Source organism: Nicotiana tabacum, chromosome 23 (assembly GCF_000715075.1).
Source record: "Nicotiana tabacum cultivar K326 chromosome 23, ASM71507v2, whole genome shotgun sequence".
NCBI classification, from domain to species: Eukaryota; Viridiplantae; Streptophyta; class Magnoliopsida; order Solanales; family Solanaceae; genus Nicotiana; species Nicotiana tabacum.
The window spans coordinates 2509973-2526778 of NC_134102.1; the positions used below are offsets into that span (position 1 = coordinate 2509973).

Below are 16806 nucleotides of genomic sequence, written 5' to 3' on the forward strand. Positions count from 1 at the left end.
ATTGTTTAGTGATTCGAGCCCGTCGTTCGAATTTTTGAAGATGGAATAGATATTAACACACGAAAAATTAAAAATTGTTTAGAATTCCTATTTTATGACCCTAATACGCCAAACAATGAGGAACGATCATGATGAGTCGATGACTATTGTTCCTTAGGCTATTTGTGATGGGCCGGCAAAATTTGCCCATGCGGAAGCTGTGGGCTATAACACATGAAAATATGGGAATCGGGCGAAATTTCGATTTTATGGCACCCAAAAGGCCAAAAGATGAGGAACAGTCACGACGAGGCGATGCCTATTGTTCCTTAAGCCATTTTTGACGGGTCAGAAAAATTTTAGGCGATCCGAAACTGGCTGCTTGGGCCGATGCAGATGGCGTTGGCTATATCACACGAAAATTTGGGAATCAGACGGAATTCGAGTTTTATGCCCTAAAATACTAAAAAATGAGAAACGGTTATGACGAGGTGGTGACTATTGTTCCTTAGATTGTTTTTGATAGGCCGGCAAAATTTTAGGCTATCCGGGTCTCGCTGCCCGAGATCATGCAAATGATGTGGGATATAACATACAAAATTTTAAAATAGGGCAGAATTCCAATTTATGGCCCTAAAACCCCAATAAACGAGGAATGGTCATGGCGAAGTGACGAATTATTCCTTAGGACATTTTTGATGGGCCGATAAAATTTTAGGCGTTGCGATTTTTCCGCCGAGCACATGAAGATGGTGTAGGTTATATCACACGAAAGTTTGAAAAGAGGGCGAAATTCTAGTTTTATGGCCCTAAAATGCCAAAAAATGAGGAACGGTCATGGCGAGGCGATGACTATTTTTCTACGGCCGTTTTTTATGGGCCAACAAAAATTTAGGCGATCCAGGTCCGGCCACCCGGGTCCATTAAGATGGCGTGGGCTATAGCACACGAATGACTGAAAATCGGACATAATTCTAGTTTTATGGCCTTAAAACGCCAACAAATGAGGAACAATCATAGCGAGGTGATGACTATTCTTCCTTAGGTCATTTTTGATGGGCCGATAAAATTTTAGGCAATCCGGATCCGGTCGCCCAGGCCCATGCAGATGGAATAGCACATGAAAATCTGGAAATCAGGAGGAATTCTAGTTTTATGGGCTTAAAACGCCAAAACACGAGGAACGTTCATAGCGAGGCGATGACTATTATTCCTTGGGAAATTTTTAATGGGCCGAAAAAATTTTAGGCTATCCGAGTTCGGCCGCCGGGGCCCATGCAAATGGTGTGGGCTATAACACACGAAAATATGAGAATTGGGCAGAATTCCAGTTTCATGGCCCTAAAACGTCAAAAAATGATGAACGGTCATGGCGAGTTCCTTAGGCCGTTTTTGATGGGCCGCCAAAATTGTAGTGATCCGTGTCCAGCCACCTGCGCCCATGCAGATGGCATGGGCTATAGCATATGAAAATTTGGGAATCAGGCGGAATTCTAGTTTTACGGCCCTAAAATGCCAAAAAATGAGGAACGATCATGGCGAGGCGATGACTATTGTTCCTTAGGCCATTTCTGATGGCCAAAAAATATTTTAGGAAATCCGGGTATGACCTCCGAGACCCACGCAAATGGCGTGGGTTGTAGCGTACGAAAATCTGAGAATCAGGCGGAATTACAATTTCATAGACCTGAAGCACCAAAAAATAAGAAACGATCATGGTGAGGCGATGACTATTGTTCCTTAGGCCATTGTTTATGGTCCATCAAAATTTTAGGCGATCCGGGTTCGGCTTCCTGGACCCATGCAGATGGCATGGGCTATAGCACATGAAAATATAGGAATCGGACGGAATTTCAGTTTTATGGCCCTAAAATGCCAAAAGATAAGGAACGATCATATAGAGGCGATGACTATTGTTTCTTAGGCCGTTTTTGATGGGCCGGTGAAATTTTAGGTTACACGTCCGGTCGCCCACGCCCATGCAGATGGCGTGGGCTATTCCACATAAAAATTTGAGAATCGGACGGAATTCTAGTTTTATGACCCTAAAATGCCAAAAATGAGGAACGGTCATGGCAAGCCGATAACTATTGTTCCTTATGTCATTATTGATAGGATGGTAAAATTTTAGGCGATCCGGGTCCGGCCGTCCTAACCCATGCAGATGGCGTGAGTTATAGTACACGAAAACCTGAGAATTGGTCAGAATTCGAGTTTTATGTCCCTAAAATGCCAAAAATGAGGAATGGTCATGGCGAGGCGATGACTATTGTCCCTTAGGTTATTTTTTATGGGCCTACAAAAGTTTAGGTAATCCGGGTCCGGCCGTTCAGGCCCATGCAAATGGCGTGGGATCACAAAAATTTGAAAATTGGGCGGAATCCCAGTTTTGTGGCCATTAAACGCCAAAAAAAATATGGAATGGTCATGTGAGGTGTTGACTATTTTTTCTTAGGTTGTTTTTTTATGGGCCAACAAAATTCTAGGCGATCTGGGTCCTGCCTCCCGGGCCCATGCAGATGGCGTGGCTATAGCACACGAAAACTTGAGAATCAGGTGAAATTCAGTTTTATGTCTTTGAAATGCCAAAAAAACATGGAACAATCATTTTTATGATGGGCCCACAAAATGTTAGATGATTCATAACCCGTCGCCCGAATTCATGAATATGGCATGGACATTAACACACGGAAAATTAAAAATCGTCTTGAATTCCTGTTTTATGGACCTAAAATGCAAAAACAAAAAGGAACGACCATGGAAAATCGTCTTGAATTCATGTAAGTTTAGTTAGGCAATTTTAGGCAGCTTTGATGAAGTCATGAGGTGAATCACTACATGGTCTCTTGTTTTTTCCTTTTTCTATTTTTGATGAAAAAACATGAGGAATACTTGATCTAAGAGAATAATACTATTTTTAAATTTTTCTTTTCTTTATTCCGATAGGTAAATATATAAGGAGTCCGCTTATTATCCGTTTATGCCTGACCTTTGGGGTGTTGGTGTTTTGTCTCCTTGGGTTTTAACCCCAAAGGTGACTCAATAATTGAATCTTGAACTAGCTCTTATATGACCCCTAACTTTCTCTTTCTATTATGATGCGGGATCTGTGGGATATTAGATTCAACCCTTAAAAACTCACTGCCATATTAAATATTTTCTTTTAAATCTAGTGGTGTATATCAGTTAAACTCGTCCTGAAACTATTTATATGGGGAAACAATTTAATTTGTCGACGCTTATATACCAATTATGAAATATTTACCATATTTTATCGAAATGTACTTCCTATTCAGCAACTATCTTGAGACGTTAGGTTAACTATGTTTGGCCATGGATGTCATAGCTTTTCTTTCCATGTGCACTGTTTACCCGAAAAACGGATAGAATTGAATTTATACGTAGTTCTAAGGATATGTGATAAAGCTCAATACAAATCGTAAAGATAAAAGGGAATATCATATATCGACAAAAAAGAATGTGAAATGGACAAAGTTGTAAAGAAGAGGATTTTTAGGACTAAGCAAGATGGATAAGTTTTTTATTAGGCTCAAAAATAGTAGCTCTTGAATATAAGAGGATATGATGCTTAAAATATAATGTGAGCTTTATATCAAAAACTTGCCTCTCCAGAAATGATAAAACTCCTCTTTATAATAGAGGGACCTTACTTTAAATATAATTAAAAAATACTCAATGGGAGATCCATGATAAATCAGCTTTTCCATAATTCTTGCCAAGATTCCCTCATCTAGTGGGATTGCAACGGCTTATGTCTGTGAGTCCGATCTAACTCAGGCTTTTGATCTCGGTTTGAGCCCGATTCTAACTCGAGCTCTCTATCTTTGGCTTAAGCTCGATTCTGACTTGGACCCTTGAATTGATTCGGGGTCGATGTTGGTTGGTCTCCGGCTCATAAGCTTGATAGCTTTACTCTGCATCATAGTTTGATTTGGATTCGAGCTCAATAACGATATCGAACTCGACTTTGAGCGGCCCCTCGGATTCAAGGCTTGTTCGCTCCATCTTTGGAAACCATCTCGAAGTCTTACTTCGATCGACTATCATTCGAACTCGAGCAAACATGCGAAGTCCGAAATCTATTTCGACCGCATACAGATAGCCCCCCCATTTCTCAGAAAAAATGTGGTGAGAAACGATATGAACTTTTAACGGCTCGATCGGATTATAACCTGACGTTTCTATCGGGCTCGACCATGACGCATGTGATAGTTGTTCCATCGGTTTAGTCTTTCAAGGCATTTAATACATGTTAGATGGTGGTCGGCCACCGCTGATATTGAACCGCCATCGCTTGAACCTATAAATAACCCTTCCTTTTATCATTTACCACTTTTACATCTTCTATCTTCCAAATTTCCCAAATCCCTTTTCGTGTTCTCTAACTTACCCGCAAATATGTGATTTCTTTTTGCAAAAGCCCCACTTCAATTCTACCAAATCTTTGTCACTTTATTCTATTCCTCACCTCTGAATTCAAAAATGGCGAAAATGTCACAAACCATTCCTGAGAAAAAGAAGGCTTCATCTTCACAATGTGCCGCCGATGATACACCGGCAGAACCACGGCCCGAGGAGTGCGTTCCCGGGGCGTGTGTTCTTACTTCTGATTTTAAGGTCGATAAAGGCTCATCGGTCCCTGGTCGATGTGAACCAGTATCGAGGTATATTTGTTCGATAACTAGAAGCACCTTCAACAGCTAAAGATAGATTGCAATTGGGATAAAAAAGAAATAATGACTCCTTCTTCTGACGAAGATATCGAACCAGATCTTTTTCACGGGTTGCGGCAGGCTTTGAATCAGGTAAGCCTTAAAATTATTTTGTCGGTACTATCTTTATGTTTACTTTTCGTTAACTTCGTTTCCTGTTTCTTTTGTAGGCAGTGGTAGTTCATCGAGAAACATGTTCTCGGTTCCAAAACGAGTTGCGTCGATACGAGGCCGACCTTCAACGGGTCACTGATGAGAGGAAATCCCTAACACTTATCTTAGGGCATTGAGAAGAGGAAATAAAAGACCTCTGAGCTGAGTTAGCCAAGGCTTATCGAGATCAGACCGACTTGTCTGAGCAGGTAATGATACTTTTAAAAGCCTATGGGCTTGATATCGAAACGATGGCTAAATGTTCAATCTCACAGTTGCAGAAAAAAATTGAGATGATCGGGAAGCTTCGTAAGGAGGTCGACGTGATAAAAGCGGAGTCTTTGCAGTGGAAAGAAGGTATGGACCACTTTGCTGGAGAGAAAGAAACTGCTCGAGCCCAGTTATCATCGGCCGAAACCCAACTTCAGATAATGAAGGAAAAAGGCCTGGTTCAAGCAAGAAGAATAGAGGAGCTCGAGGCTCGGTTGGCCTCTATACTTGCCAAGGCCGAATCTAATGCCGAAAAGGCAAAGGCCGATGCGGATGCACTCGTGGCTGTCTATCGGGCCGATGCTGAAGCTACATAGGTCCAAGTAAGAGAGGCAGCTGAGACCACCGATACTCGAGCACATTGGGTCGTCGAACTTGCTAAGTGTCGATCTCGTAGGGAAAACCTCGAGGAGATCAATGCTCGTGGTTTCGATCTCGCTAAAGAGATAAAAAGGGCCAAAGAACTTAAAGCCGATGCTGAAGCCCTGGTTTTCGATGGCGATGATGATGAAAATAATGATGATGATGAGAGTGAGAGTGGATCCGAGAATGGGGGGGGGAGCCCGATAGAGAAGAGACCGCTCCTGAGGATGACCAGGAAGCTTAGTCCTTAATGTTTACGTTGTAATCAATCATGTAGACTAATTTGTATATAGACAATTTTGCCGACTTGCTTCTATTTTGTGAAGACTTTATTCATGCCTTATGAATGCTTTCATAAGGATTTAAACAACTTAATCAAATTTGGACTTCGTAGCCTCTATAATCGAGCAAGAACTTGAAGTGATGTATCGCTTAGGCTTATTAGTTGAGTCAATGATTCGAGCTCGATGTAATGTAGCCCATAAGCGTAATGGTCGAGTGAGTGCTTGCTCGAACTCGAAATAAAAGTATAGGCTTAGTAGTCGAGTGAATGATTCGAACTCGAAGTAATGTAGCCCGTAGGCATAATGGTCGAGTGAGTGTTTGCTCGAACTCGAAATAAAAGTAGCCCGTAGGCTTAGTAGTCGAGTGAATGATTCAAACTCGATGTAATGTAGCCCGTAGGCGTAATGGTCGAGTGAGTGCTTGCTCGAACTCAAAATAAAAGTAGCCGGTAGGCTTAGTCTTCAAGTGAATGATTCGAACTCAAAGTAATATAACCCGTAGGCATAATGGTCGAGTGAGTGCTTGCTCGAACTCGAAATAAAAGTAGCTCTTAGGCTTATTCGTCGAGTGAATGATTCGAATTCGATGTAATGTAGCCCGTAGGTGTAATGGTCGAGTGAGTGCTTGCTCGAACTCGAAATAAAAGTACCCCGTAGACTTAGTAGTCTAGTGAATGATTTGAACTCGAAGTAATGTAGCCCGTATGTATAATGGTCGAATTTATCTTAATTCTGTTTGCGTAATAAATCTCCAAATAGAGGAATATTTCTTGGATATAAGATGTCGATAAAGAGGAGAACTTTCTTTGTAAGTCACTATACATGTGTTCATGTTTCGCGCCTGGGTTCGGGCCAACTACATGAGCATGGTTCGTTTTGACCATTTGGCTCTTATAATTTTTCCTATTGGAACCCCGTTGTTGCGAAATAACTTTCTTGCATCAAAACTTGATATATTTGAGGGATAATACCCCCCAGTATTCGAGGTCGATTGTAAAGAGGCCGCGGATACTGTTTTAAGTGCAGCACGATCATTGGTTGCCTCGTTAAAAACCTTGCTGAAAAACCCATTTGGGATAAAACCGGTCTAAGGGAAAAAGAGTGCAACGTGTGCTTTGAGATCTATGGCTTCGTATCGAAGGATCCATCTTAGCTCCTGATCGAACTTCTGCATGGGTCAGTTTTGAAATGTAAATGAATATGGAAGGGTCGTACCTTAGCAGTAGTATCATTTTAGATGTGACACATTCCAATTGCTTGATAGCTGTTTTCAGTCTATAATGCCGAGCTTGTATGATCCCTTTCCGACGTTCTCGAGAACCCGATGTGGTCCTTCCTAGTTCGGTCCTAGTTTTCCTTAGTTTGGATTTCGGGTATTCAGGGTGACTTTCCTTAGCACTAAGTCCCCGGGCTTAAAATGGCGGAGCTTGGTTCTTCGATTATAGTATCTTTCAATTCGTTGCTTTTGGGCGGCCAATTGGACGAGAGCAGCTTCTCGTTTTTCGTCCGATAATTCGAGGCTAGTGTTCATAGCCTCGTTATTTGATTCTTCTGTTGTGTATCGAAATCTGGCACTGGGTTCGCCGACTTCGACTGGTATCAATGCTTCAGACCCATATACTAAGGAGAACGGGGTTTCCCCTGTACTAGATTTTGACGTTGTTCGATATGCCCAAAGGACTTCGGGTAGGATTTCTCTCCACTTTCCTTTAGCGTCGTTCAGCCTCTTCTTTAAGTTTTGAATGATAGTTTTGTTCGTTGATTCGGCCTGTACATTACCACTAGGGTGGTACGGTGTTGATAATATCCTTCTTATTTTGCTATCTTCGAAGAATTTCGTCACTTTGCTGCCAACAAATTATTTCCCATTGTCATATACTATTTCGGCAGGTATCCCGAATCGACATACGATATGATCCCAGATAAAGTCTATAACTTCTCTCTCTCTTATTTTCTCGAACGCCTGCACTTCAACCCATTTAGAGAAATACTCAGTAATAAATAAAATGAATTTGGCTTTACCTGGGGTCGATGGCAGAGGGCCGACGATATCCATTCCCTATTTCTTGAATGGCCATGGGGATAGGACTGAGTGAAGTTGTTCTCCGGGTTGATGGATCATTGGCGCAAACCTTTGACATTTGTCACATTTTTGAACAAATTCCTTCGCATCCTTGCCCATATCGATCCAATAATACCCTGCTCTGATTATGTTTCGGACTAATGGATCGACGCCGGAGTGATTCCCACAAGTGCGTACCTCACATAGGATGTAATCGGTATCTCTCGGACCCAAGCATTCTACCAATGGTCCATCGAATGTCCTTCGGTATAGCCTTTTATCTGAAGCCAACGTGAATCGAGCAGCTTTAGTCCGTAGGGCCCTTGAATATTTAGGGTCCGATGGGAGCTTTCCGCTCTTTAAGTATTCAATATACCTTTTTCTCCAATTCCAGGTGAAGCTCGTAGAATTTATCTCGGAGTGACCTTCTTCGATCACGGATCTCGAGAGTTGAACGACAGTCCCCGAGCTCAAGTTACCTTCCTCGACCGACGATCCCAAATTCGCAAGTGCATCAGCCTCACTATTTTGCTCTCGTGGAACATGATGTAAAGTCCATTGTTTGAAATGGTGCAAAGTGATATGTAGTTTGTCCAAATACCGTTGCATTCTATCTTCTCGAACTTCGAAGGTTTTGTTCACTTGACTTACCACCAGCAAAGAATCACAATTGGCTTCAATGACTTCTGCTCCCATGTTTTTAGCTACTTGAGACCTGCAATCATGGCCTCATACTCGGCCTCGTTGTTAGTCAACCTGGTACTTTTAATAGATTGCCTAATAGTGTTACCTGTGGGTGGATTTAAAAGTATGCCTAGACCGGATCCCTTCACATTCGAATCCCCGTCCGTAAAAAGGGTCCATACTCCCGATGACATACCTGATTTTAACAGGAGTTCTTTTTTGACTTCGGGTGCAAGGGTTAGCGTGAAATCGGCCACAAAGTCTGCTAAAATTTGAGACTTGATGGCCGTACGGGGTTGATATTCGATATCGTATCCACTGAGTTTGACGTCCCATTTAGCTAATCGGCCTGATAGTTCGGGCTTGTGCAAAATATTACGAAGCGAGTAAGTGATTAATACGCATATGGGGTGACATTAAAAGTATTGTCTTAACTTTCTAGAGGCGCTTATCAGTGCAAGTGCTAGTTTTTCTAGGTGCAGATATCTAGTTTCAGCTTCTCCTAAGGTCCGACTTATATAATAAATCAGAAATTGCGTACTTTGCTCTTCCCGAACTAGGACACCGCTTACTGCGATTTTTGATACTGCCAAGTACAAGTAGAGTTTTTCGTCTATTTTTGGAGTGTGAAGTAGTGGTGGGCTCGATAGATATTGTTTTAGTTCCTCTAATGCCTGTTGGCATTCTGGGGTCCAAGCGAAATCGTTCTTCTTTTTAAGTAGAGAGAAAAATTTGTGACTTCGATCTGATGATCTCGAAATGAATCGGCCTAAGGCTGCAATCCGTCCTGTTATCCTTTGTACAGCTTTCATGCTGTCCACGATGGTGATGTCTTCGATGGCCTTGATTTTATCGGGGTTAATCTCGATTCCCCGATTCGACACTATGAAGCCGAGGAACATGCCCGAACCGACCCCGAAAGCACATTTTTCGGGGTTAAGCTTCATGTTGTATTTCCTCAAAATCTCAAACGTTTCCTGCAAATAGGTCAAATGGTCCTCTGCGCACAGGGACTTAACTAGCATGTCATCAATATAAGCTTCCATTGATTTACCTATTTGTTCTTCGAACATTTTATTCACTAGGTGTTGGTAAGTAGCCCCTGCATTTTTTAGCCCAAAGGGCATCACATTATAACAATATGTTCCATATTTGGTGACAAATGAAGTTTTTTCCTGGTCTTCCGGGCTCATCTGGATTTTATTATACCCGAAGTAGGCATCAAGAAAAGTGAGGATCTCGTGGCCGGGGGTAGCATCGATCATGCGATCGATGTTGGACAGCGGAAAAGAATCTTTGGGGCATGCTTTGTTCAAATCCTTATAGTCCACACACATTCTAAGTTTGTTTCCTTTTTTAGGCACTACAACTACATTGGCTAACCATTCGGGATATTTCACCGACCCTATCTTGAGGAGTTTGGTTACGCCGTCCTTTAAGAATGTGTGCTTTACCTTGGACTGGGGTCTTCTCTTTTGCTTTATCGGTCTGAACCTAGGGTCCAAGCTTAGTAGATACGTCATTATGTCCGGTGGGATCCCTGTTATATCTAAATGGGACCAGGCAAAGCAATCAATGTTATCGATAAGAAATTGAATAAGTTTCTTCCTGAGTTCGGGGCTCAACCCCGTTCCCAAGTATACCTTCCGTTCGGGCCAGTGTTTGATTAGTGTGACTTGCTCCAGTTCCTCAATAGTTGATTTAGTGGCGTCAGAGTCATAGGAAATCACGAAGGATCGAGGGATCCTCTGATCACCATCCTCTTCGATCTTTTGGTTATCTGGTTGGGTCAAAGCCGATGTTTGTGATTGCTATTTGGTATCTCGTTCCCCTTCTGAGCCTGATCCCTTTGCGGGCGAAGGCGAGGATATTGGTTTCGCTTCCTCGACGACGAACATTTCTCTTGTGGCTGGTTGTTCTCCATACACTATTTTGACTCCTCTCGATATTAGGAATTTGAGGACCTGGTGTAGGGTCAAAGGTACAACTCTCATGTTGTGGATCCATGGCCTTCCGAAAAGGGCGTCGTATCTCATTTCGCCTTCGATTACGTGAAACTTCATTTCCTGGATGGTTCCGGCCACGTTTATTGGTATAATTATCTTGCCTTTGGTGGTTTCACATGCCATATTGAATCCGTTTAGAACCAGGGTTGCGGGTACGATCTGGTCCTGCAGGCCGAGCTGTTTTACGACCATCAATATAATGATGTTGGCCGATCTACCTGGATCAATCAACACACGCTTAATTTTAGTTTTATTCATGAGTACGGATATTACCAATGCGTCGTTATGAGGTTGTATGACTCCTTTTGCATCTTCATCACTGAAGGGCAACGTTCCTATGGGTTGTAATCTTCAGTTCGAGATCGCTTTTCTCTCACAATCGACGTCTTAGTGCGTTTAAGCACTGGTCCCTGAGGGGTATCGGCTTTGCCGATGATCATGTGAATGACGTGTTGTGGTTCTTATTGTTAGATGTGCTTGCCGAAATCCCTGTTTTTAAAATGGTTCTTCGCCCTATCGCTCATAAATTCTCGAAGGTGCCCTTTGTTGAATAATCGGGCTACTTCCTCTCTTAGTTGCCTGCAATCTTCCGTTCTGTGGCCATGGGTGCCATGATATTCGCACATTTGATTGGGATTCCTCTGGGCAGGATCGGTCTGCATGGGTCGAGGCCATTTAGTGTCTTTGATGCGTCCGATAGCCGATACGATGGTGGATGCATCAACGCTGAAGTTATACTCCGATAACCGAGGTGCTTCCTTAGTTCCGGCAGGCCTATCGAACCTACTTCTGTTCACCAGCCCCCAGGACCCTTGACCTCGATCATTGCTTTTGTTATTTTTCCTGAGGTTATGTCTCGATTCACTGACTCTATGGCTTCCGTTGTATGGTTGGTATCGATCCTCGATCGGACCTCGTTCTCGATTAGTATCCCTTCGAACAGCAGGTTTAGACCCCAATTGATCATCTTCAACCCTAATCTTTGATTGGTACTGATTGTGCACGTCGGCCCGTGTGATGGCTGGGTATTCAATCAGATTATGCTTTAATCATCATGAAGCCGTCGAACTTCGTTCGTTCAAACCTTGAGTGAAAGCCTGAACAACCCAATCGTCTGTGACTGGTGGTAAGTCCCTTCGTTCCATTTGAAAACGAGATACGAACTCCCTCAGTATCTCGTTATCCTTTTACCTTACCTTGAAGAGGTCTGATTTCCTTGTTGCGACTTTTATGGCGCCGACATGTTCTTTCATAAAAGAATCTGCTAACATGGCGAACGAGTCGATGGAATTTGGTGGTAGGTTGTGATACCAAATCATTGCCCCTTTCGAGAGGGTCTCTCCGAATTTTTTTAACAACACAGATTCGATTTCATTGTCTTCTAAATCATTGCCCTTGATGGAGCATGTGTAAGAAGTGACGTGCTCATTGGAATCGGTCGTTCTGTTATATTTGGGAATTTCGGGCATACGAAATTTTTTGGGGATTGGTTTTGGGGCTGCGCTTGAGGGAAAAGGTTTTTGCATGAATTTTTTCGAATCTAACCCTTTTATCATTGGTGGAACTCCCGGGATCTGATTGACCCTAGAGTTATAAGTTTTTACTTTTTTATCATTGGCTTCGACTCGCTTTGTGAGTTCCTCGAGCAATTTAGCAATTTTGGGAGTAGTCCCCGATTCTTGCTCATTTGACTTCACTATGGCTAGCTCCGTTCTATGGGTGATTTCTCGAGGTGGATTGGGCTCCGGCCTTCTTTGTAGCTGGGTTTGGCTCTGCAACTGAGCCATTGCTGCCTGTTGGGCTTGCAATATTTCGAAAATCACACGCAAGCTAACGCCGTTTTCCTCGACGTTATGGGTATCTCGAGCCGCATACCCAGTGCCACCATGGATGCTATTCTCGGGTTCAACATGTAGGTTCGCCTCAATGGCTACATGCGAACTGATGTCTATTGGCGCTCCGATTTGAGCTCCAACGTCGTTTACAAGTGGTCTTGCAATACCGGGTGTCAAGTTGTTATTTTTGTCTTGAAGACTTGTCGATTGGTGAAGCCATTTGATTGATGGTTAGTCGTAGCTAATCCGAAATTCAAGATATTTTTGGAGACAAGCGCAAAACACAATGGCGTATTTTTTCAGATTTATATCAAATAACCACTGTTATCCTTAGCCCCACGGTGGGCGCCAAACGATTTACCCGAAAAATGGATAGAGTTAAATTTATACGTAGTTCTAAGGATATGTGATAAAACTCAATACAAATCGTAAAGATAAAAGGGAATATCAAATATCGTCTACAAAGAATGTAAAATGGATAAAGTTGTAAAGAAGAGGATTTTTAGGACTAAGCAAGATGGATCACTTTTTTATTAGGCTCAAAAATAGTAACTCTTGAATATAAGAGGATATGGTGCTTAAATTACAATGTGAGCTTTATATCAAAAACTTGCCTCTCCAGAAATGATAAAACCCCTCTTTATAATAGAGGAACCTTATTTTAAATATAATTAAAAAATACTCAATGGGAGATCCATGATAAATCAGCTTTTCCACAATTCTTGCCAAGATTCCCTCATCTAGTGGGATTGCAACGGCTTATGTCTGTGAGTCCGATCTGACTTGGGCTTTTGATCTCGGCTTGAGCCCGATTCTAACTCGAGCTCTCGATCTTTGGCTTAATCTCGATTCTGACTCGGACCCTTGAATTGATTCGGGGTCGATGTTGGTTGGACTCCGGCTCATAAGCTTGATAACTTTACTCTGCATCATAGTTCGATTTGTATTCGAGCTCAATAACGATATCGAACTCGACATTGATCGGCCCCTCGGGTTCGAGGCTTGTTCGCTCCATCTTTGAAAACCATCTCGAAGTCGCACTTCGATCGACTATCATTCGAACTCGAACAGACGTGGGAAAAAAGAAATCTATTTCGACCGTATACATCCACTTACTTGTTCATTAGACAAACTCTTTCTTCTTCACCTTCGTTTAACAGCATAATACAATATATAAGATTTTGAATAAAACCAGTGGCTATTAACTATGGAAAGAATTTATCGTCACGTTGTAAGCCCCACACTAGTACCAAATTATCAATAAGAGGATTCAAAAAATAAAAACAAAATGAATACGCAAAGTAATTAAGAGATTCAAACGTCTAATATATATCCAAAAAAAAATTAACCTTATTGACATTGTATAATTTTTCTTTAAAAAAAAAATAATGAATAGACCCCCCCGCCCCTGACTAAAATAGTTCTCATTGTTTGGTATATTGTGTATTTGTAGAATTATCACTTGCATGTTTTTTCTTGTGACAAAGTCAGTTGTGTGACTAAGTTGGACTCTACTATTGTAGCATAGTATCAACTTCATCATTTTTTCTAGAAGAAAATATATACAATAGTTTATTATTATTATTCCTAATATTATTTTACCTTTTAATAATAACACAAGTACCGCTAACTCTCTGTTCATCAAGGCTTAGATAAAGGAAAGAAATTATTTTTTTTTTGTCTTGGTGGAATTTGAACCCAAGTATCTAATGTTTGCACCCATTTCATTAAATATAGGTGAAAACAGGGGCATACCCGAACCCCTTTCATCGAAAAATTATACTGTACATATAACGCAAAATCCAATTTAAATATTTATATTTTATATTTTAAATCCCCTTAACAAACCCAAAAACGTAGCTCGGTGATCAAAGGGATTCAGAACCTCTAAAGGTTGTTGGTTCAATTCCCACTTGTCAAACCATTCATGATGCAAAAGCTATTTAGCTTAATTTTGTCATATTGGTTTCTTGTCATTATGCTATGTGATGAAGATATATGGAGCTCCATTAGGTCCACGTTGTATGAATATGACGTCAATTGTCTTGTTATTGGTGTTTCTACTCCATTTGTGTGTTTAACAAAATCAAGAGATAATGTAAACTAAAAGTCTATATCTTGTAGCAACACATTTTGTGTTCCATTGACAAATCTTTTAGCAAATGGTTGGCCAATATTTGTTGCAATCTTCAAAACCACTCCTTATAAAATGATCTTTTTTGTTCCTCAATAACACACTTCATTAGATTACTTCTAAAACTGTATCACTAGAGAACTAATAGCTTACCTATGGCTGAAAAGCTTACCTCAAAAACCCATGGCCAAAATGGTGCACAAGACGCCAAGGGCGGGTCTACATCAGGCGAAGGGTTGTCAGTTGAATACCCTTCGTCGGAAAATAATACTGAGCTGAAATTCCTGACTTCGTCACCGCAAGACGTGGCCCAAGTGGCTGTGGTCATGGTACCACTTCCAGCCCAAGGCCATCTAAATCAACTCCTCCATCTCTCTCGACTCGTTTCCTCGTACAATATCCATGTCCATTATGTTGGAACCATTGCTCACATTCAACAGGCGAAAATTCGGGCTCATGGTTTTGATCCTCTCACCACAACAAACATTCATTTCCATGAATTTCAAACACCTTCTTTTGAAACTCCCCTTCCAAATCCTAATGCTTCTAACAAATTCCCAAACCAGCTAATGCCTTCTTTCTACGCCACGTTCCATCTCCGCGAGTCAGTTTGTGCTCTAGTACGCGAACTTTTGAGCAAGAATCTTAAGAAAGTGGTTGTTATTTATGATAATTTGATGAATTGGGTGGTTCAAGATTTGCCTGAAATGCCAAATACAGAGTGCTATTCTTTCAATAGTACTTCAGCTTTCTTTTCATATTCATTTTTATGGGAACTCAAAGGAAAACCTGTTCTACCTGGAACTGAACATTATGAGGATATACCATCAGTTTTAGACTGTTTTACTACAGAGTTTTGGGAATATTTGAAGATACAAGAACAATTTGATGGGAAGATTCATTGTGGTGAACTTTACAATTCGTCGCGAGTAATAGAAAGTTTGTACCTTGATTTAATGGCCAAAGAATATGATGGATTGAAGCAATGGGCTATAGGTCCGTTCAATCCTTTAGAGCCAAAAGAGAAGAGCAAAGACTCAAACAAACGTTACGAATCCCTCGATTGGCTTGACAAACAAGAACGAAACTCAGTTATTTTTGTGTCATTTGGAACGACTACTTCGTTGTGTGATGAAGAAGTCAAAGAACTCGCGATTGGTCTAGAGAAAAGCGAGCAAAAGTTCATTTGGGTACTCAGAGATGCTGATAAAGGAGATGTTTTTACAAGTGAAGTTAGAAAAGTACAATTGCCTGAAGGATATGAAGAGAAAATACAAGGAAGAGGGATTATAGTTAGAGATTGGGCACCCCAATTGGAAATATTAGCACATAATTCAACAGGTGGTTTTATGAGTCATTGCGGATGGAATTCGTGTATGGAGAGTATTTCCTTTGGAGTTCCTATAGCAACCTGGCCAATGCATTCAGATCAGCCAAGGAATTCTCAACTTGTAACAAAGTATTTGAAAATTGGACTAACTGTTAGGCCATGGACGCGTCGAGATGAACTTGTTACATCAGAAATGGTTGAAAATGCTGTGAAAACTTTGATGGCTTCACCACAGGGAGATGAGATGAGGAAAAGAGCAGCTGATTTGAGTAATGCTATCAAGAAATCAGTAACAGATGGGGGCGTAAACTGCGCTGAGATGGATTCTTTCATCACCCATATTACTCGTTGAGTTTTTCTTAGTTAGCACAAGATCGAGGTATAATGTAAGAAAACATATCAATACACTATATATAGGGAATGCTATGACAATGAAAACATATTCTCATTTACTCTCTTCTGTGGATGATCAATTTTTGTTAACTTGCCTTATAGATTTTATTGGAATGTCTTTTATTAAAGCTAAATATATAGTGATGGTAGCTGTAGAGACGATATTTGTGGGGAAAAAGTTGTTCAGACCCTCTAAGAATATTGTCGCATCCGTTTCGGATTCTCAAAAGAATTCGTAGTTTTTGAAGAATCAGGCATGCACCCAACAATATTTTTGAAGAGTCCAGGCACATATATATATGCGATATGTCTTGGGATATTATACGGCAACTTTTTAAGTACACTTATCAGCCACTGGAAAGTTTTGGGAGGTGATAACATAGTTAAACGGACTAGAAAAATATTTAGAGAAGAGAAATCTTAGAATTGCATCTTGCAGATAACACATATAAGTGTATATATAGATAATCTAAAAGTTATATGCAGCTATCAGAATTAATTAACTTTGGCAATATCAGAAGTTCAAAGCATATAGGACAAGTATCAAACTGTTTTATATTAAACCAAACACCGTTGATTA

General features: G+C 41.1%; 1 protein-coding gene across 1 annotated transcript; it reads left to right on the forward strand.

Moving 5' to 3' along the window:
* The first annotated feature begins 14515 nt into the window (after window positions 1-14515).
* Window positions 14516-16285, forward strand: LOC107790576 (zeatin O-glucosyltransferase-like). The gene has a single exon (XM_016612520.2). The coding sequence runs from the start codon at window positions 14659-14661 to the stop codon at window positions 16183-16185; it is 1527 nt and encodes a 508-aa protein (XP_016468006.1). The 5' UTR covers window positions 14516-14658; the 3' UTR covers window positions 16186-16285.
* The last annotated feature ends 521 nt before the right edge of the window (window positions 16286-16806 follow it).